The following is a 20,400-nucleotide window of genomic DNA, read 5'->3' as shown; positions in this document are numbered from 1 at the left end:
TCAGGGGTAGTTTTCTTGGGTTACCATTACAGGAACTGTTAGCATCTAAAATCTCTAGTAGACCTCTTATTACATTTACTCTCTTTATTTTCCTTTATATATAAATGTGTACCGACAGGGGCCTTATTCGTAACTGTTAATTCGTTAGTGCTTAAACATATTCCTCTTCATCCTCTGCATATCTAGTAGATAATTTTCTAATAATTGAGTACCTATTATATAAATAACCCTCTCTTAAAGGTCATAATTCCATGTCTGTACCTCATTCTGTGGTATAACGTAAAATTAACTCTCAAGAAGTTTCCATGTTTTATAAAATTGGCGGATGGCGCAAATACGCATTTCTCAAGTTATTTAGGTAGTAGTTGTGGGAAATTGGTACTCTCCGATCGGAACAAATACGAAGCTAACCGTACAAACAAATACCATCTATAAGTTTCCATGCTAAACAAAACTACAAAAAGGATAGGAAGATTAAATCCATCCCTTGTATAAGAAATGATGAATATCTTGAGATAAAGAAACATCACCTCACGTGTCCAGTAGGAGCGGCTATTCATGAGATATCCACCGCTAAAACCAAACATGCAGGGGTAACTTGCAAAGCTTTAAAAACTTTAACGAAAATATCAGTCGACTGGGTCCCTTGAATAATGTCTATTAAGGTCTCTGAAACTCTCCAGGGATGACTAGACAGAGGAGAATACAGAGGAATTGGAGAGGAAACAAGATGGTAGACAAACTTGTATTGGTACCAAAGAGTAAATAAACGCCAAAACCTTTAGAGAAGAAAAGAGAATAATTTTCTTCGCTGAAGAAGAATTTTCCTCGCTACCATGGGGCATATAATCCGTTCTTCCTAGCCCAGGAATAGGATCACTCCCATCTTGTATTCTCTTGGAAAACGTGACAAAGTTTGGTTTGTATGGATTATAGAGGTTGTATTGACTACCATCCCCCATGTCTACTACTATTAACTATGCATTGCTACATACTTTGTCTAGAACGTTTTACAAGATGAGAATCAGGAGCCGTTAAATGAGTGTCTTAAGGCACCAGCACTTGGAAATTATAACTAGTTACAAGTGTCTATGGGATGACTATGTCTAATACCGAGAATGAAGACGCTAAAAAGGCAGCTGCCTTCTTGGCTGGCTTTACTTCTTCTCAGCTATTCATTCTCATGGTTTCTTCTGGGAGTTATGCGGTGGACAGGTTTATGCTTCCTAGGAGTTGCATAGGATTATATATTAACAGGACCATTATTGCATTCAGGCTGTCTACATTCATTGGATCACTTCTTCTTAATATACCAGTACTTAGCATTGAGGAATTTAAAAAGCGTCTTGACATTGTTTCTACGGTATCCATTTGGTTATATTGTCTATCCTTCCTAGCTCTGCTACTGATATATTACAATGGAGGGAAAAAGGGGCACATCATGTACTACTACTGTGCGATCATTTTCGCATCGATTGTATACGGTTCAAATAACGTCTGCCTTCCGGCTGTAATAGGGAAGGATATGCCCTTTTACGTAGGTTCTATCCAGTTATCTGCCGTCATGGTTTCCGCTTACCAGTTTTTGTTCACAAAGATTGCAAAGGCATGGATGGTCACAAATATTCCATACAAATTAATTGTCGGACAATTATCACTTGTAGTGTTTGTATCTGGGATATCCGCAATATTGTGGTCTGTTGCGTATGCAGGGAAAGAGCTTAACGGAGGTAGTAGTAGTTTCTCTGGAATAAGTAAGGCAATATCTCCAATTATGTTGACTACTTTGGGATTTGGAATGCAAAATCTATTTTACCCTGCTATTGCTCCTTACAAATTTATTGGAATGGGTCCTGGTTCTAAGATTTCAATGGCTGTCTTATTCACAAGTACAATACCAGGCATGACTATCTTTGCCATGTCTCAGTATAGTAAAGGTCCAAACAGCCAATGGAAAGGATAGCATAGTGCATGGATGTTTTATGTCTTGGAACTATTACTTGGACTACTGTTTCTTCTGTCTTTGCACTATCCAGGGGTATCAAAATTTTGTAGTATGAAAAGTGGCTGCATGATTGCTGTTTTTACAATATTATACGATTGGTGCGTTCAGACGACTAGGGCTGCTGGAATGGGTGGAGCTGCCATGCAAGAAGGTACAAGGAATCCAGCTATGGCTACTGTCAATGCCTTTGGATTTTCTTTGGCCATGCTAAGTTTTGCATTCATGGGAAATGGCTATCTCACAACGTATAGACAGGCTGAGAAGGATCCAGACAACTGGCCTACCAAACACTTTACCACAAAAAAGGCATTCTGGTACTGGTACTCGAGTTCAGCAAAAGGCGCCTATAGAACCTGTATGACATCTTATACAAGGGATATCAGGGGTACTATTCTCGGAAAGAAGGAGCATCTCTTTATTGTATATGAAGATACTCCACCTGAAGATGAAGATCCCTTCTTTGATCTACCATTCATTAAGAAGAAAGAGGAAGCTGAATGCATACCATACCCGTTTGTGCCTCCTTACTAATTGTAAAATATACTTTCTTTAGTCAGTCCGTGCTAAATATGCACGTTATTTTAACTCATTACACTTTACGTATACACTCGATCCGAAGCATTCCATGACAATCACTTCTAGTATGTTAATCTCATTCAAAAGATTCATAACTCACCCTAGTAGCCAATTCAACAAACTCACTGCATTAAGCTCGTAGAAATGTGTTGTGAATAAAGTTGCTCTGGAGAAGGAGTGGCTTCTGGCAGCTGTCAATCGACAAAGTGATCAAGTAATCCATCATGGGTAAACCTACATAATTAGTGCCAAGGGATACTTACTGTGTAGGTAAATGAGCCCATTAAGCCCCGCATTGGGGTGTTGCAGTTCCTCCAGGGTGTGCATTTCCGGCAGAGTCTATAAAACGTAAATGTCCGGTACAAAGTCGGCAGGTTTGGTAAAGGTTAAGAATTTGAAACCTGGACTGCGTAATATTTCGATTTCTGGCGTTATAGTAGAGTTTATAGACGATCCTCCTCAGAGCGCTACTGAAATCCGTAACTTTCGTTACCATTACCGATTTGCGGACTCTGGTGCATCTGTAGAATTGGCCGTTCCTCATGGAATCCTACAGGATATAATCTCAAAGGCCTCAAGTGTCATAAACGTCGTCTCTGGGCATAACATTGATCTGGTGGATGAATTCCTCTGTTCAAACGTTTGTTTACATGTATATTCTCTTGTATGTACGGGGATTTACAGGATGATGACGTGAAGGCGGAAGGTGAACCCGGGTGTTCCTTCAGGGAAGGCTCCGCTGTTGCTCCACGTTCCGACTCTGGAATAAAGAGTTTGGGAGGAGATTTTGAGGAAGACTCTGACTGGTGCTGTTGGAGCGATGACGAGAAGGAATCTTTGAAGTGGACCTTGCAGCCAGGGGATGTGATATTTATAAAGTCTGCAATCACAACTTGGTCTCACGGTCACATGGTACTCGTTCCTAATGAAAATAGTATAGAAAAAGTTGGTGAATTTTCAATAGATTTTTCACTTGAGCCAGATATGAGTAAACAATTTAAAAATTAAATCTCTTGCACAGATTACGCTGTACTTTTATTCACGAAGGATACCACACTTTGTTATGACTACATCTATCTTGGGTTTGTCTCCCTGGTCAGTTTCTACCTTTTCAATATCGTCTAGTATTTCTAATCCCTCAACAACCTTTCCAAAGACAACGTGCTTTCCGTCTAGGTGTGGAGTTGCCACAAAAGTGATAAAGAACTGGGAAGAGTTTGTGTTTGGGCCCGCATTTGCCATTGACAACATTCCACGTTCCACATGCTTATCCTCAAAGTTTTCATCATCAAAACGTTCTCCGTATATGCTCATACCACCTGTACCATCTCCCTTTGTGATATCACCTCCCTGGGCCATGAAGCCCTTGATGACCCTATGGAATGCACAGTTTGCATAATTTAGTTCGTTGTCCATGTTACATAGCGATTTAAAGTTGGCGACCGTTTTTGGGACAGTGTCACTGAACAAGGCGATTTTCATGGTACGGGTAGACCCGTCAATGGTAATGTCCAAAAATACAAGAGGCAGTGTTGCCAAATTGCGCAAATCTTTTTTTTCTATAAAAGGGATATTTCAGATTATGGAACACATACCAGTATAAAGTGACATACTCTTAAACATTGCTCCAAATTTCTTTTTATCTGCCTGATTATATTTATGCAACTTGGCCTTGGCGAGCTTAAATTGGTTTGCGGCATCAATATTAGATGGTTCTAATTTTAACAGGGCTTGGAGATCTTGTATTGCAGCTTCCAGTTTGTCGTTGTTCACTCTTGCAACAGCCCTTCTGTATAATCCCTTGATGCTGTTTGCATCTATCTTTAGGGCTTCTGTAGCGTTCAACTCTGCGCTTACAAAATCGTGTTCCTTTATATAACAGTTGGAAAGGTTAAGATGGCATTGTAGTTTAGTGACATCTGAAGCTTTAACCGATTCATCGCTCCATCCATCTCTCATGGCGAGGTATTTTACTCCATCCTCATAGAGGCTAATTGCAGCCTTTATGTTTCCCTTTAGGAACTTGGCATTCCCATCAACCTTTGCATCTAATGCTGCCTGTATCTTTTCGTCAGTAGTCATTTCCCACTTTTCTTTTGGCTTGACACGAGAGTTGATCAGCTCGATTTCGAAATCCAAAACGGAATTTGGTGGTATGGTTGAACCTGCTCCAGCTTCTCCATAACCATAGCTGGGTTGAATTAACTGGAAATTATCTGTGAATACATATGAGTATACATACCAATTTGGCCTTTTCTCCAATCTTCATGGAGGCTACTCCAACTTCCCATCCCTTTATAACCTGGTTATCACCAAGAACAAATTTAAAGGTTGCATTGCGGTTATCTGCGGGGTAAAGGTATGCGTGAATATGAAAACGTACGGGAAGAGTCGAAAACTGTTCCATCTTCCAGCCTTCCGGTGTAATGGACTTCCACTTCATGGCCTTTTTGAGGACTAAATGGGCATATTTAGTGTATTCAGCATCATATATCCGTCATTTAAGCGTGTACCAGCTGGTCTGAAACTTACAAGTCATCAAATTCCGCTGGCTGCAGGATCGTCTTGAGGACTCCACCGTCTCCACTAACATCTACAGAGTCGCCCATATCTTCGACACCTACACAATATTTGTAGAACGTGATAGTTGTAACACCAAATGAAATGAGGCGCTAGAAAGGGACGCAAGACAAGAAGAAAGCCAATGGAACTTGGCAGAAGGACCTGCGATTGGAGGAGTAACAAAGTCGAATAACTACAGATCTTGACAACGTACCTTTGTACAATTTTTACTCACAGACTGAATCAATGAAACTCCACAATATATAAACTGGGAGGGCAGATCAACCGCACATTAGAATCCCTACCGCTTCACCACTCTACTCCCTTGGTGTTATCATAGACATTGTACAGCGACTCACGTTGGCATACAAACTGTATGTACTCTATTTTGCCACACACATTGTAGTAATCATCCTACACATCATGGTCTATGATGAAATCGCAACGTATGCTCATTATTTTCTATTATCTGCTAGCCCTTACGATTCTATATACAAAGTATGTCTCAATATTGAAGAATGAACGTCAGCCTCTGAACAGTTCGCGGATTGAAGCTCTAGTTCATGAGCCTTTGGTGACTGTGAAAGAGACCTGTATAATTCATCACCAAAATGACGAATATTTTGAGGAAATTGCACAAATTATCGGTAAGATGCTCTCAGAGAATGGCATAAAGCCCGAGTTTGAGAGCTTTAGCAAAGTTCCATGGGATACACGAACTGAAAAGTCACAGACAACCAAAAGAGAATACTCGATAGTTTTAATTCACGGAGATGCTGAACGTGATTTAAACTTTGAATGTACAGTAAAGGGTGGTAATACCTTGGTATTTACAATATATAAGGAGCTGTCAGACTCCGTTGCTGATCGTATCTACAACTTGACTCACAGGTTGTTTTTCAAGGATTTGGAAAAGGGTGGTAAGGATAAATTTGTTGGTTTAAATATAAACTTTATTCTACTGAGTAGTGTTGCCCGTTGGGATATTAAAAGGCAAATTTTAGAACCTTTTATGAACAAGGTTATTGACGTTTTATCACTCCTTTATGATGTGAATGTACATGGAAAACAAGTAAATTTTGACATTTCTTCATTTTTGGAGGATCCAACTGAGGTTTCGGCCCTGGATCTGCAAAAGGAGGGTCATTTATTCTACAATTTTATAGAAGGGATTCCTAATGTAGACGTTTCACTTGATGATTCTCATGCATTCAGAGAAAATCTAAACTTTTTTGCACTTGTTCCTGAAGATAGATTTTATATTCATGATTCAGTTTCTAAAAATGATAGGTCTTCATTCATGATTGAGAGGTTGGGAATATTCACTATACTAAACAGAGAATTTAAGGAGGAAGCAACTTCTCAAGATGCTACGCCAGAGGAAGACTCTGCTGTAGAAACAGCTAAAAATCATTTAGTTCCATTGACAGATGACGAAGTAAAGGAGTTAGTCTCAGCCTGGACCACTTACATACGTAAAATGTTTGGACTACCTCCTAGCTTAAGCGAGTACATTTTTAGCCTATGCGAAGAAACTGATCTAGTATATGGCTTTAAAGTAGTGGGTAAAGATGTAGAGTTCAGGCTGGCGTTTGAGTCTCCTGAACATGCGGCTTTTTACGACTTTGAGGTTGGTAAACTGTTGAAAAGATTCCAAAAGATACGCACTGTAAAGAGTATAGAGAATTTACAAACCATTGAATCACTCTCCAAAATACATTTCATGACTCAAATTACACAAATTGTCAGAGAATATACAGAGGTAAGGATACATTGGATTTACACAATATTTAGGATGCCATGAATGCGCTGGAACGTGTGATTAGCGGAGATAGCAGAAGCATACAACTCTCTAAATTTGCGTACAAGCAAACTCTAGAGGCGCTAGGAGACGATGAAATGTACTACAAGAACATCTTATCAATCGAGCATCTCTTTGCCGTACTCATGTGTGATGTCTTCCCCTTTGCGTTTCCAACGCTAGTCGCACTAATAAAGCATCTACGTAGCAGATAAATGTAAATAATATAAAATTAAAAGCACTTTCTATGAACAATGTTTGGACCGGATTCATCAAATTCTTCCTTTGTGATCCACATTTGCTGGAATGTAGAGAGTGATGACAGAATGGAACCACCAATCCATACAGAGTACTTGCGCTCTGGTGGAGCAACCACCTTGATCTTCATGGTGCTTGGCACGAGAGCATTGAGTTCCTTGGTCATTCTCTGTCCAATACCCTCAAACATGGTAGTACCTCCAGATAAAACAACGTTAGAGTACAAATCCTTACGAATGTCAACGTCACACTTTACAATAGAGTTGTAAGTGGTAGTGTGGATACCTGTGGCTTCCATTCCAATAAATGTTGGTTGGAAGAGCACTTCTGGGCATCTGAAACGCTCGTTGCCAACAGTAATAATGTTACCATCTGGAAGTTCATAAGACTTCTCAATCTCACTAGATGAAGCAGAAGATGTCATTTCATCATCGAAATCCAGTGCAATGTAGCAAAGCTTTTCCTTGATGTCACGTACAATTTCCTTTTCAGCGGTAGTTGTGAAGGTAAAACCTCTCTCAACCAAAATCTTTTGCATAAATTCAGTTAAATCTCTTCCAGCCAAATCCAAACGCATAATAGCGTGTGGAAGGGCATAACCTTCATAAATTGGCACAGTGTGGGTGACACCATCTCCAGAATCCAAGACAATACCAGTGGTACGACCAGAGGAATAAAGAGACAATACAGCCTGAATTGCAACGTACATGGCCGGTACATTGTGGGTTTCAAACATAATTGTTGTCATCTTTTCACGGTTGGCCTTGGGATTCATTGGAGCTTCAGTCAAGAGCACAGAGTGTTCCTCAGGGGCAATTCTGAGCTCATTATAAAACGTATGATGCCAAATCTTTTCCATATCCTCCCAATTAGTTACAATACCATGCTCGATAGGGTACTTTAGGGTCAAAATACCTCTCTTTGCCTGAGCTTCATCGCCAACGTAGGTGTCTTTTTCGTCCATGCCAACCATCAAGGCTGGGTTCTTGGGTCTACCTACTATACTTGGAAAGACACATCTGGGAGCGTCATCTCCGGCAAAACCGGCCTTGACATTTCCTGATCCGTTATCAACGACCAACGCAGTTGGCTCCTCGTCAGACATTTTCGTACGTTATCTGTGGAAAAATGTGATAGGCTAATATAAAAATCACATAAATTATGGATCTGCTATGCGTATATGTTTGTGCTGAACCTATATATCCCCTAAAAGGTAGATAAATTCGGTAATTATTAAAGCAAGTTGCACACCTTACGCACAGATCAAAGGAGTGTTATAAATGGGCACTTACCGCGTAAATATGTAGAGAATGAATAGATTTTGACTCTCCAATTAAGATAAGCTGTAAATAATCATTGACAGACGGAACACATCGATGCATGTGGTACTTTACACAGCGATCCAGTGGGGGGGTGCTAAATTTCTTTATATCGACGGTGCTACACTGCACATTTCATCTCAATTCTCTGTGTCGCATTATTAGTGGTGTATGTGACTGTTTATCCTGGTTTCAGGGTCTGATATTCTCAATTTGCCGATTTATGACTCTGTCTCCGACCTCCTTCCAGCGGTCTCAAGGTCATCCGTTTTGTCATTTTAGCCACGTTATAGGCTCACATTTGTGTGTTTAGTAGCTATTAGTCAAGTTGGTACCGGTTAGTCTCGCGGTAGGCTGATTTAGTGTACACACCTTGCCATCCCTAGTTCGGAGGAATTATAAATAGCTATTTTCTACAAATTTGTTGGTAATAATGTGTATTTTGTGGAAGATATCTAAGGGTTATAGAGGAGGGAGGAAATTGGTGCCTTAATTCACTGTCTCTGGAAAATTCCCATTTAGACTTGGAGCTATAACAAGGACAGGTTGAATGGCACCAAGATGGCGCACACATCCTTTCCGCTCTACCAGTTTGGCAACTTTACTATCCTTGAGTCTCTTATTAACCGCCTCTCTCGCACCCTTTATGTCACAATTCTCATAACCAGCGGTATGCACAAAAAGTGTAGGAATGTCCCTAGAGCCATAATATGCGCTCTAAATCGAGCAGTTCTCGCACATATTAGCCTTTTAGACTAAAATAAGGTTCATTTTAAGAATTGAAATCAATGTGTGCGGATTTTGCAGCAAGAAGGTTTTGTTTTTGTGTTTCCGGGCCAATGTGTACCAGGAACGTGCAGCCGCGAAACTACCTGGTAAAACCTGGTCTATAGCCTTAGCATACAGGCTTTTATAGCCTCTTAACAGTTATTATCGGCTCTTATGCGCCAGTTTCCGAGCAAAACGACCAGAAACATGCATTCCCGCATGCCCAGGGGTGCACCTCATGCCTTCTATGTCGAAACAACGCCTTTCACTTATAACACCTTCTTATCGTAATTAGGGTTTGATGCCTTTCTTGTATTTTATGCCTCGCTTCCTTCATATCTTAATCTCCAAAGTGTAGTATTAATCGTAATCATTCATTAGGTGCAAGTATATCTAATATTTATCGTAGAAAATGGAAGGTGCAGAGCAAAGGCGCATATTCTCCCCTTTAGGTCAAAGTTTCTTTCCCAGCATAGGATGCTGTACTAAACCTGTGGAATCACCCATTAATATACCGGTTCTCAATCCCACTTATTACGGCCATCAAATATTTCTGGAGCCATCTGGCATGATGCCTCACCAAAAGTTTGTGTTTGCGGCTCCGACTGGCCGGGTCAACGTAGGTTTTGCGCCACAATATCCAGTGAGTCCCCAAGTAGCACCAGCCGCTACTGCAGTTTACGGGCAGGTTCCTCAGGAACCCTTTAGGATTCAGTCTAACATGTTTGATGTGCAACACCAGGATACGTTCGGATTGGCAAGATTATTTGATTCAATGAGTATTGGCAGCCAGGTACAACAAAGCCAAGGTTTCAGAGGACGCTTCTTTTCATGCTGCGCTCCCAAAGAGGTTGATGCTAATGAAGTAGATGCAACTGAGTTATTCAATGCAGAGGGACATGAAGTGGGAATTGATACCCCAAGGAGGAAGCCATTCTGCAATTTTCTGAGAAAGTGCTATCCTCAGGCTTCTAGTCAAAATGTGTCAAGACAGCCATCAATTATAGTTTCAAAGGAGGTCTCAATTGATGAACAAAAGGCTTCGGAATTTGTGGAACAAGAGGTTTTGGAAGGCTCCCCTGAGCAACAATGTCAGCAGGAACATGCATATCAATCAGGACAGGTGGGATGCTCAGGTGAGCAAGGACAATACGGGCAAGGTGAACAGGAACAACAGTTCCAAGAGCAATCAGCGAGATTGCATGATCGTGAGGTAACGAGGGGACAATTTGGTCAGCAGGATGTACATCATTTGGAATCCACAATGTTTGGAAATTTGTACGCTACTGAGAGCATGGTTAGCGTACCAGGTTTTGAAAATGTCGACCCAAGCATATTTCAGGCGAATGGTAATTCATATGTTCCTAGCTGTTGGACCTGCTATCCGCAGCAAAGCGCAGCTAGGGCTCCGGAAACTTTTAGGACTACATCATCTTATTCTGCACAGAGTGGTGCTGGATGCTTCTCAGGTTGTATGGGAGCAGTTAGGGACAAGTTTGACGCAAACTTTAGAAGTCAAAGCACATTTGGATTGCGCGACTTGTACAGGAGCATGTCATCGCAATTTCTTAAAGGTGTACAATCGCAGACTTCTGGATTCTTTTCTCAACAATCTATGGAATCACAAAAGTCTTTTGGGCAGCAACAACAACCATGTAGCCGCCTAGTATCAATCGCACAACCTGAAAAACAATGTTATACTCATCGCAGTCAGGTTCAGCCAAACACATTCAAGCTACATGCGATTGAAATTCATCAATACGTTCCAATTTCAAATATGCCACCATCAAAATTTGTACAAGATACGAATCCAGAAAACTTTGGAAGGTTAAACACATACAATGGACTATCTGGTGACCAACAATGGATCTTTAATCCACACACGACTGGCCCTGTAGCTCCGATGATGAGCAATGTGATAAACAGGGTGTGCAAATTTAAGGTACCAGAAATGTACGAACTCCGGGAAAATGGAATGATTGAGAGGTTGCAAACTGATGGTGCATAAATTGGATAAATAATACAATGGCGTTGCCTTGTATATAAATCATCAGGTATATATCACGTGTTTAGTGAGTTATGCATTTCTGTGTAGTCTACATCTTCTCCGGTCCTGTAATCTGCGATATGTCCGTCTGGTCTGATAAGTATTACAGTGTTATTCATGTCTACATTTTTCCCAAAAAGGCTTTTAGAGAATCTCTCCAAAGATAGCCTGCTGCTTATCACTGTCTTTATGGGAGTAAATCCGTGTGTTTCAAGGGCTCCATAGAAGTGTTGGAAATCTGTGGAACCATCTAGTTTCAAAAATATAAAGTTATGATCCAATCTTGGAGTTGCATATTGCTTAAGGTTTTGATACAATTTATCGCACCCTATTGCATTTATTTCAGAGTTACTCATTGATAAAAACTGGTCCTTTATGGTAACCGGGGATTCCAACCCTAGAGTCTGTCTAGAGTCCCATAAACAAATATAAAATAGTCCTTTATCCCCTTTAAGAGAATCCAAAAGTTTAGATGCGCTAAAAATATCTAATATCTTTATGTTAAACTTACATGTCTCTGGAAAAGACAAGGAAGCAGTAATATATAGGAGGCTGTATAAATGAAGGCAAGTCAACGGTCGAAATTTTATATACCGTTGAATCACCTCCTTCATTATCAGAGCCAAGTTTAGAATAAACAAATGTATGAGGTACACGCCTCCCGATTACAGATTGTGGAATATAGCTACGATGTGTATCAGAGACCTAAAAAGTATGTAAAAACACCTTTATTCGCACCTTTAGAACGTGTTCTCCATCTTTAGTATCTAAAGGATAAAGAATGATAGAAAGGAAAACTAACATGTATATGCATAAGCCAGGTCCGATCCGGGAAAGGATAGTCCCAGTGATCCATCACACTTGGAAAATAGGTGCTCTGAAGTTTTTCTTATTGTCTCCATGCTTCTAGGGGTGTTATAAACATGTTTCATCTGTATTTAATATAATGTAGTTTCTTCACTTACAATTATTTTAACAGCATCAAATAACGGGGGTAACTTTCCAAGGGTTGATGGTATAAAACGCGATAAAAAGTCTAAACCGTTCTGCATGAGAGAATGATTATATCCCAGGTACTTTGCAAATTTAGATCCATTCTCAACCTCTTTCAAGCAGACATCTCTTGTGTACTCTGCAACCGCACGCCGCTCTGTTGAATAATCCCGAATCAGTTTTTTTTCTTCGTTACTAAGCCCTGATCCAATCAAGTTGGACAGAGTTGTACTTTCTGTATTTGCTCCTTGGTGCAATAATCGATTGTAAAATATTCTTCCCAAGCGCCATGCAAGACTATATGTATCTGCGATTCCCATATTCATGCCAAGACCACCTGCAGGCGCTACAATGTGTGCAGAATCGCCTGCAAGAATAACCCTACAAGACTCTTTGTCAATGTAAGATTTGGCAACATCTGTGGAGACCGTCCACTTTTTAATTTTCTGCATATGATCTGAGGGTCTTCCCTTAAACTTACAAATATCTTCAAATCAGTTAACTCGGTACCAACGGCCTCATTAATAAGGGCTCTACATGATGCTTCATCAAAAGACTTTTCGGATTCAATAGCAGGAAAGAAGGGTATTTGAACAACAAACTCTGGAGGCTCACCTCCTTGACATACCAAAACACATATACACTAAAGAAAATAGATGAAAACATCTCTACTTACCCTCGAAAATATAAAATACATCATAGCAGGGTTGGAAGATACATAATCACCCAGCTGCTTAGACTGGAAGTGAACACTCATCACCTCTCTTAAATTGAGGGTATCCTTAACATTATCATCTTGTGTGTCTGTAAATTCAAACAACTCCTTGCGGACTCTACTATGTATCCCATCTGTTCCAACAACAAAAGCACTTTCAATGTGTAATGTTGTACCGTCTCTCATGTTCGTTACCTCGGATAAAACTCTCTTTTGCATGTCTTCACTTATAAACCTTTCAAATTTCAATCCACCATCAACGAGGGGAACATTTATAATATCACGTTCAAACGTATCACCAAGAGTTGGTAAGTGGAAAGGACGGTCTAAATTCGACAACCTGTGAACTTTATCCTGATCAATTGTACTTTCAAGCATCACAGACTTGTATTCCTTTTTTAGCCATGATAAACAAGCTTCTCTGTCGTTAAATACTTGCGATCTTTCCAAAGCTACTGACTTTAGAATGAATAGGAGTTTATGTTGAGGTAGATTGGATATTCTACTCGGGCTCAGTTCATCAAAATATGTGTCATTATATCTATGATGACCTGAAGGAACGTGTAAATAACGATTTGTACTCACCTGCAAAATGATCTTGAACTCCATAAAGGTTCCTTTCTGGGTCTATTATATGTCTACAATATTTGAAATATCTCCAGTACTCCAAAGGTTCCACAATACATTCCAGGGCTTTATCTAAATGACCGAGTTGGCGCCAAACTGTTTGTATATTATATATCCTATTTAACAAACCTTCCATTGACCTATTACTCAGATAGTGAGCGCGAGGATGACTTCTAGGTGCTATATTCTTCTCTACCAGCATACACGGAATCCTCATCCTAGCCAGAAGTAGCTGTAAAGTTACACCTACCGGACCAGCGCCAACAACTAAGACACCCGTTCTTAAAGATTTTACAGTGCTCATTATTATCTAACAGGGGCTCTATTTTTGTCCATTAGGGTCATTCCGTAATCGGGAGGAATTACCGTCTCATTTTGAAATAAGAGTAGTGAAATACGATATATTATGAACATACCGCTACGTAATTTTGATATAGTGTATATTTATCATGAATTGCGTACACATTTTAGATATAAGGCGACCTCATAGGAATGGAACACCAAGCGGTCTTAATTACTAAGTATTTCCACTTTATATGATTTAAAGAAGTTTAATAATTTATTATTTTTTAGATGCCTCTTCTTCGGCAGATTGTGGTCCTTGTTCTGGTTCTGGCTCCACCTTCTCGGTGTTATTCCAGACCTTGATGGAGGAGAGAGCCATTCCAGTCTTGTCGTAACAAATACAGAGTACCTCTTTGACGTCCTTTTCTGCAAAGGTGTCCTTGTTAAAGACCCATAAGGATCTCAACTCTCCAGCAAACTTTGGCTTTGGAAAGAGTTCCAGATCTGTCTTTGGTCTGAAGATTTTCTGGACCACTGTGGACCTGTCATAGCATCTGATCAAGAGTTGGTATGGATTCTCGGTTGCCTTGTTACCATCTGCTTTATACATTCCCTGGTCCCCCTCCAAAAAGTGCTCTGGGACGTAGCTTGGACAGTGGAATCCTACACTGGTGACATCGTCAATAGCATAACCGCATCTTCTTCCAGAATCCTTACCATCTTTGTCAACAAAGATGCCCTTCTTTATGCTACAACCAGGCAGCTTCTGAGACCTGTATCCCGGGTCTACAGCTATGACTGCATATGGCTTTCCGCTATTCTTCCAGTCTCCCTTCACGTCACGGCTACAGATAAAGTAGAGTGGTTTAACATGGTCACTCTGTATCATTTTATCTTGATCCAATACTATCTCTAGGTCCACATCAGTCTCTGGTTTCTTGAGTATGCTGATTCCTCTAGCTGCAAACTCCTCTCCAAATTGCACAGTCTCAATGGTCCTGGGATCCATAAATCCATCACTCACATTTTTGTAGACGACATTCTTCCCATTTGGGAATAGGGTCGGTTGAGATGATCCCGAATCCTCAAAAAAGTCCTTGCACGAAATCTTGATACTACTTCTGCCATCGGCCTGTACCATGTAAAATATAGACTTTCCACTCTCATCAACCTTGTCTTTCACAATAACCTTGCCATCATTGCCAATCTCAGTTTCTTCGTTGTGAAGGTACATCCTTATCATCTGAGATGGGTTTAGTATTCCTTCACTCTTTTCGGCATCTACCTTCTTCAACATGTAAACTGGATTGAATCTTATAGTGCCGTCTTTTATGGTAACATTTCGGTCATGTCCAAAGTTTATGGAAACTGACATATCCCCGTCCTCAGTATCAATAGGCTTGTAGTAGCAGTCTTTGCACGTCCCCTCAGGGTCATCGGCCCTCTCAAAGAGTTTTTCGTCAAATTCTAAAGTCTTATCATATCCAAAATGCTCAAGTGGTCTAGCCACCAACGACTGTACAGTGCCCGAAGAAAAGAGAGTGCACGTCTTCTTGTCGGAATCCAGAGACTCGGGGTCATAAAAGTTGCATAGGGGAGAGACTGTAATATCCATCCAGGTAGTTTTATGACCGTAATCCTGAGGAACCTTGGTATAGCACGAGACTGTAACTTTTCTATACGACGATGAAGTTGACAGGTTCAAAATTTTCAACGAGTCAGTAATCCTTGTCAGTTTCGGATCACCCACAATATCGCTAATCTTCACAACTTGGTTTCCCAGGTAAACTTTATTGAGGCAGTCGTTTGGGTATATGATGTTCTTGTTTGTTGGTACATCTACCAGTACACTTGAATTGGTCCTACTGTCAATTTGGATTACATCCACAGACTCTCCAAGGCGATCAAGCTTTTTGCTAGAGCTCTGATTCATGCGAAGTCCAGGAGATCCTGGTGAATAAAATGCCTTGTAGCTCAACATATAATCGCCACCACTACACCGTATTTGTGTATTTAAACGTTCATTTACTACATTTCCATTTTTCAAATCGATCTTGTGCATTCTATTTGTAACTTGATACCTAGATACATGGTCAGTGATATCCGGATATTCCACTTTAGTAAGGGGATTAATGTAAGTCTTAGCTTTTGGTTCTTCATTCAAGATACTTTGTCCATAATGAATAGTGAGGTCAGAGTCCTTACACTCTGTGATAGTCTCCATTCCTGGTCTGGCGGGTTTAGTGTACGATAGATCTTTACCCCTTGGTATATGAAAACTGTCAAGGATAAAGTGCTCCGTTTTACCAATAATATATTCCAGTTTAGGCATCACATTCACCTGGATCTTTGAGAGGATCATGGGTTCCGCATCCTTACTTGCAAAAATACAATCAAAGTGCATTTTCACTACATCACTCCCTTTTATCGGAGCACTGTAGTAGAGGGCATACTTGTCTTGCGTTTTAATTATTTTGATCTCTGGGAGGGTGTCCTTTATGCTCTTCACTTCTCTCTCCTGTTTGAGGTTCTTTTCATCTGACTCTAAAAGGCTGTTTTTCACATAGTATCCTCCCTTATTCAGTGGAACTATAGTTTCGTTTGATGCATACATATTATATGGACACCAAATATTCATGTTTTGATACGGGTATAAATCATATTCAGTGTATTTGATCGTTTTTCCTGAACTTCTGTATCCTGAAATTAAATCATGGTCACCAGAACCTGCTACTTGAAGCACGTTCCAGGTGAAAAATATGTAGACTGTTATTACACCAAATACCTTCATCTTGGCGTTTGATCAGAACAAGTGCATGTACAAATCAGAGTTATTACCTCAGTAGACTAAGACTATAGCGATATTGATAGAACCTTGCGATTATGGTCTAATGACAAATATATTCTGATTTGGATACATACACATAAAGATGGCCATATCTGTGTCTCCTACGAACATGTTTGAATCAAGTCTCGCGAATAGAGACGCTAAAAACAAGATCAGAGACGGATCTTATTACCAGGTCATATCATATATGATTAAATCTAACCCATATCTTTCAAGTAATTATGGATTTGCTAACACTATTATGATCGTCTGTAGATCCATAAAGTGAAATATCTATCACGAATATACACTTATTATATTTTTATTCCTGACTAGTTAATTCGGGTTGAGAGTCCAATACTTTGTCCTCCATTGTAATGTCTCCATCCACTTCTGCATCTTTGACCTTGTCATCGAATACTGAACACTCTGCAACAACAGATAGAGGTTGTTCCTCTTGTATTATTTTTGCATTAATTGGTGTCGACACCTCACTGCGTGTCTTGTCACATATTGCTAGTTGTAATTCTATCTTAATAACTGGTGAGGTGCATACTGGTTGTGCATCCTGGGTGTGTTTGATGTGGGTCTCATTATCACGCAACATACGTTCAGTACTGATATCAGCTATTCTCTTTACCTCACTTGCCAAATTTTCAACTCGTTTCTCTAGAGTTTCAAATATAGGGACTGTTTTATCGATGTCAAGGTTGTGATGTTCACAGATATTTGGGTTTAAGGTCTGGGATGAATTTTCGACGTTTTCTTGTATTATGGTACAAGTTTCCACTTCCATATTCTCTATCGAACCGATAAGGACTAGTGGTGAAGTTAAATTCATGGTATTACGGATTATATCTGGGTCCCTGATCACGGTTCCATCATATTTCTTATAAAGGTGTTCTTGCAATTTTTGAGGCTTGTCAAAAATCAATCCTTGTTCGTCGCTGGAAAATGTTGGTATGTCTGTAATACTTTTAGATAACATAATAACAGGGCACTCTTGTGCATTTTCAAATTGCGTTGCCATTGAACAATCAAAAGGAGCAATATGCATATTTAAAGGTGTACCAAATATGTTTTTGTGCACCAGGTCAGGCAAAGGACCCACATTTCTCATTACTTTGTCTCCACTTCTAACCTCCATAGGAGGTGTATTAGGTGTTTTAGGAGAGCTAGTATTCTTTTCAGGTAACTTTTTGATGTCTGTGATCATAAGTTTGTTGGAAAATGCAGCTACCACGTTTGCAGTGATGGAATCAGCGGCAGTCTGTAATTTTTCGACGTTTTTTGCCACAACATTTTCGGCAATCGCCTCCATAAAATCTTTGGTATCCATAGCTACAAATGGATGACTAGTCTCAGGCTTCTCATCTTGCTCCATTACAACGGTCACTACCTCATCTGAAGCCAAATTTGAAACATCTTCAACTTCCAATTGTGACACTTTCTGCTCTTCTTTTCCTTTTTCCTCTGGCTCCGCCTGTTTTAATCTTAGGTCTTCTTCATAATATTCATTGTATATATCTAATATCGACGTGATGTCAGATAGAACATTACGTTCCCTGAAAACTACATTTTTTTGGGAGAGCAAAAGAGCAACGGTCATGAAAAACGATAGTAGAGAAATTGAAAATATCAGCCATTTTGTCACCTCAGGATAGAGGGGTGCATTTATGGTAAACTCATCTATCTTGCTGAGGAAGTCCACGTATATAAGCCCCGATCCCAGAGATACCTGTACGAGTATGCTATGCATCAACTACAACACACCTGCATAAAACAGTTTAGTATTAGTGTCGTGTATCTCCAATCGGCATATGCAGCTAGTGAAACAACAGCTGAAAAGAATGAAAAGCAAAAATGTAACACATTAGAGAATGAAGCTGATACCACGCACATACACACTTGCAACAACGTTGCGAATAACAGACAAGGACGCCATATCCTGTGAAAAGGGGTATATTTCCGCTCTATTTCCATCTATTACTACATTTAGAATATAATACAGGGGTTCATGGAATTATAGTCTAGTTCGCATATTTAAGACAAGTCTTAAAGAGACTAGCTGTCGAAAACTTAACTGTCTTTTTACCTAATTAAAACAAAAGATTAAAAATTACAAATTTAATAGTCAATTTAATGTAAATAATGGAGTTATGGTAAAACTGTGAGATGACAGTAGTGCTACTAGCCATCGGAGTATTACGGCTACAGAGCAACCGCCCCTGGTCCAAGATTGGGTATAGTAATAAAAGTAGGCCATATGTCCCGTGGAATTGTCACACATGTGATAATTAAAGATGTTTTGTCCATGGGATGAAACTGGGTAGTATACCAAATACTTTATCCACATCCCCTCCAGTTAACAGATATCCATTGGAATTTTAGAGGTGATGTAACGATAGAGTGGAATCGCAGACGTGTACCAGAAGCTACTGGAAAGAGTAGAAACAAGTGTTTGGTCTAATGGTACTAATTTATAGGTTTTCATGCGTGCTATCATCCGTATATGGGCACATTATAGCTATATGTTCCCTGAATATCCCTAAAATTGTTGTTCATGATCAGTCATCACTCCAGTGCACCATCCCATAGGTACTGCCAACCTTCACTTCTTAGTTTTGATATTAGGTAACAATTTGCAATGTAGAACCATAACTAGTTGTATAAAGTAATTTAACCCGGAAATAGGGTGGTATGATAGATTTAAATGTAGCATGGCCAGGAGCCGAAGGGGCTCGCAGATATGTCAAGGATTCCTCGAAAATTGGATGGTCTACTATTGGGTTCAATGTTTACTTTAAAGCAGACAAAAATGGTGTACAGCCATTGAAGGTCGAAACGGATTTCAATATCGACAATCTGGAAGAAGACCTGGATGAGACTCCAGTAGCGTCAGTGGATAACCTAATGACATCTGTAATAGGAACTTCCGTCTGTATACAGGATATTTCTCTGGGGAAAGACTTTTTGAGAAGGGCAACAATACTGCTATCGGAAGGATTGAAACCACATACCCTGACAAAATTCGTAGAATCGAAGGATTATGATATACTCAGCGTTATTCCTACCTGTCAAAAAACTTTCCAAAGTGCCTGTGAAATTGTTAACTGTGATGTGATCAACATGGATGTGTACTGTCTCTATTCACCATTTAAAATCAAACGCGGGCTTGTGACCTCCGCATTGCAAAGAGGTTGCTTTTTTGAAGTATCCTTATCAGGAAAAGATATATGTAATGCTTTGAAAGTTCACCAAGTAGTAGGAACTAACCATCCGGGTGATCTATCCATGGAATATAGGTCAAATTTTTCATATTTGCTTCGCTATATACCCCTCAAAAAACTCGTAATATCCAGCGGTTCAGCATCTTTAAGAAATATTATGGATCCAAATTTGATAATCGGCATGTGTAATGAACTATTTACACATGCTATAGGAGAACCTTGTGATGTTCGTTGTTGTGTGACGAAAGCACCTGAAGGATGTATTTTAAAAGGAGCAGCTAGACGTACCTATGGTACTGGGATCGTATCTTGTAACAAGAATGACACTATTGGACAAAATTTTATTTAAAATCGCAATCGCTTAACATACACTGTAATATCGTCAAA

At 39.8% G+C, this 20,400-nt stretch overlaps 11 protein-coding genes across 11 annotated transcripts, besides 1 other annotated feature; 6 read left to right on the top strand and 5 right to left on the bottom strand.

Moving 5' to 3' along the window:
- Positions 1-1,096: 1,096 nt before the first annotated feature.
- Positions 1,097-1,963, top strand: BEWA_035090 (conserved hypothetical protein; the record flags this gene model as incomplete). Its single annotated transcript, XM_004832868.1, has 1 exon — positions 1,097-1,963. One exon carries the CDS (start codon positions 1,097-1,099, stop codon positions 1,961-1,963), a length of 867 nt encoding a protein of 288 aa, XP_004832925.1.
- Positions 1,964-1,975: 12 nt separating this feature from the next.
- On the top strand, positions 1,976-2,536 carry BEWA_035080 (conserved hypothetical protein; the record flags this gene model as incomplete). The annotated part of the gene is made up of 1 exon (XM_004832867.1): positions 1,976-2,536. One exon carries the CDS (start codon positions 1,976-1,978, stop codon positions 2,534-2,536), a length of 561 nt encoding a protein of 186 aa, XP_004832924.1.
- Positions 2,537-2,910: 374 nt separating this feature from the next.
- Positions 2,911-3,597, top strand: BEWA_035070 (conserved hypothetical protein). The gene is made up of 2 exons (XM_004832866.1): positions 2,911-3,221; positions 3,266-3,597. The coding sequence occupies exons 1-2, from the start codon at positions 2,934-2,936 to the stop codon at positions 3,587-3,589; spliced, it is 612 nt and encodes a 203-aa protein (XP_004832923.1). The 5' UTR covers positions 2,911-2,933; the 3' UTR covers positions 3,590-3,597.
- A 19-nt stretch (positions 3,598-3,616) lies between these two features.
- On the bottom strand, positions 3,617-5,413 carry BEWA_035060 (peptidyl-prolyl cis-trans isomerase protein, putative; the record flags this gene model as incomplete). The annotated part of the gene is made up of 6 exons (XM_004832865.1): positions 5,358-5,413; positions 5,114-5,201; positions 4,965-5,038; positions 4,824-4,927; positions 4,177-4,786; positions 3,617-4,140 (listed from the first exon to the last, which is right to left on the bottom strand). Exons 2-6 carry the CDS (start codon positions 5,188-5,190, stop codon positions 3,617-3,619), a joined length of 1,389 nt encoding a protein of 462 aa, XP_004832922.1. The 5' UTR covers positions 5,191-5,201; positions 5,358-5,413.
- A 160-nt stretch (positions 5,414-5,573) lies between these two features.
- On the top strand, positions 5,574-7,159 carry BEWA_035050 (conserved hypothetical protein; the record flags this gene model as incomplete). Its single annotated transcript, XM_004832864.1, has 2 exons — positions 5,574-6,905; positions 6,938-7,159. The coding sequence occupies 2 exons, from the start codon at positions 5,574-5,576 to the stop codon at positions 7,157-7,159; spliced, it is 1,554 nt and encodes a 517-aa protein (XP_004832921.1).
- A 17-nt stretch (positions 7,160-7,176) lies between these two features.
- On the bottom strand, positions 7,177-8,569 carry BEWA_035040 (actin, putative; the record flags this gene model as incomplete). Its single annotated transcript, XM_004832863.1, has 2 exons — positions 8,495-8,569; positions 7,177-8,320 (listed from the first exon to the last, which is right to left on the bottom strand). Exon 2 carries the CDS (start codon positions 8,305-8,307, stop codon positions 7,177-7,179), a length of 1,131 nt encoding a protein of 376 aa, XP_004832920.1. The 5' UTR covers positions 8,308-8,320; positions 8,495-8,569.
- A 987-nt stretch (positions 8,570-9,556) lies between these two features.
- Positions 9,557-11,347, top strand: BEWA_035030 (hypothetical protein). Its single transcript, XM_004832862.1, has one exon. The coding sequence runs from the start codon at positions 9,702-9,704 to the stop codon at positions 11,295-11,297; it is 1,596 nt and encodes a 531-aa protein (XP_004832919.1). The 5' UTR covers positions 9,557-9,701; the 3' UTR covers positions 11,298-11,347.
- A 3-nt stretch (positions 11,348-11,350) lies between these two features.
- Positions 11,351-13,975, bottom strand: BEWA_035020 (conserved hypothetical protein; the record flags this gene model as incomplete). Its single annotated transcript, XM_004832861.1, has 9 exons — positions 11,351-11,813; positions 11,848-12,041; positions 12,075-12,103; positions 12,139-12,268; positions 12,302-12,775; positions 12,811-12,972; positions 13,006-13,595; positions 13,630-13,767; positions 13,801-13,975. 9 exons carry the CDS (start codon positions 13,973-13,975, stop codon positions 11,351-11,353), a joined length of 2,355 nt encoding a protein of 784 aa, XP_004832918.1.
- Positions 13,976-14,221: 246 nt separating this feature from the next.
- Positions 14,222-14,243: a sequence feature (AT_rich).
- Positions 14,234-16,747, bottom strand: BEWA_035010 (conserved hypothetical protein; the record flags this gene model as incomplete). Its single annotated transcript, XM_004832860.1, has 1 exon — positions 14,234-16,747. One exon carries the CDS (start codon positions 16,745-16,747, stop codon positions 14,234-14,236), a length of 2,514 nt encoding a protein of 837 aa, XP_004832917.1.
- Positions 16,748-17,105: 358 nt separating this feature from the next.
- BEWA_035000 (hypothetical protein) lies at positions 17,106-18,728 on the bottom strand (the record flags this gene model as incomplete). Its single annotated transcript, XM_004832859.1, has 3 exons — positions 17,106-18,521; positions 18,557-18,624; positions 18,692-18,728. 3 exons carry the CDS (start codon positions 18,726-18,728, stop codon positions 17,106-17,108), a joined length of 1,521 nt encoding a protein of 506 aa, XP_004832916.1.
- Positions 18,729-19,483: 755 nt separating this feature from the next.
- On the top strand, positions 19,484-20,362 carry BEWA_034990 (conserved hypothetical protein; the record flags this gene model as incomplete). Its single annotated transcript, XM_004832858.1, has 1 exon — positions 19,484-20,362. The coding sequence occupies one exon, from the start codon at positions 19,484-19,486 to the stop codon at positions 20,360-20,362; it is 879 nt and encodes a 292-aa protein (XP_004832915.1).
- Between the last annotated feature and the right edge of the window lie 38 nt (positions 20,363-20,400).

This window comes from Theileria equi, assembly GCF_000342415.1.
Source record: "Theileria equi strain WA chromosome 2 map unlocalized gcontig_1105316255037, whole genome shotgun sequence".
Lineage (NCBI taxonomy): Eukaryota > Apicomplexa > Aconoidasida > Piroplasmida > Theileriidae > Theileria > Theileria equi.
Note: the sequence above shows the minus strand (reverse complement) of the source record. Positions and strands in the feature narration are given on the sequence as shown.

Excerpts from the sequence above, each read along its gene's own strand:
- BEWA_035070 (XM_004832866.1), top strand. The coding sequence starts at position 2,934 with ATGTCCGGTACAAAGTCGGCAGGTTTGGTAAAGGTTAAGAATTTGAAA. Across the intron at positions 3,222-3,265 it reads ATGAATTCCTCTGTTCAAAC|GATGATGACGTGAAGGCGGA; the intron begins GTTTGTTTACAT and ends GGGGATTTACAG.
- BEWA_035030 (XM_004832862.1), top strand. The coding sequence starts at position 9,702 with ATGGAAGGTGCAGAGCAAAGGCGCATATTCTCCCCTTTAGGTCAAAGT.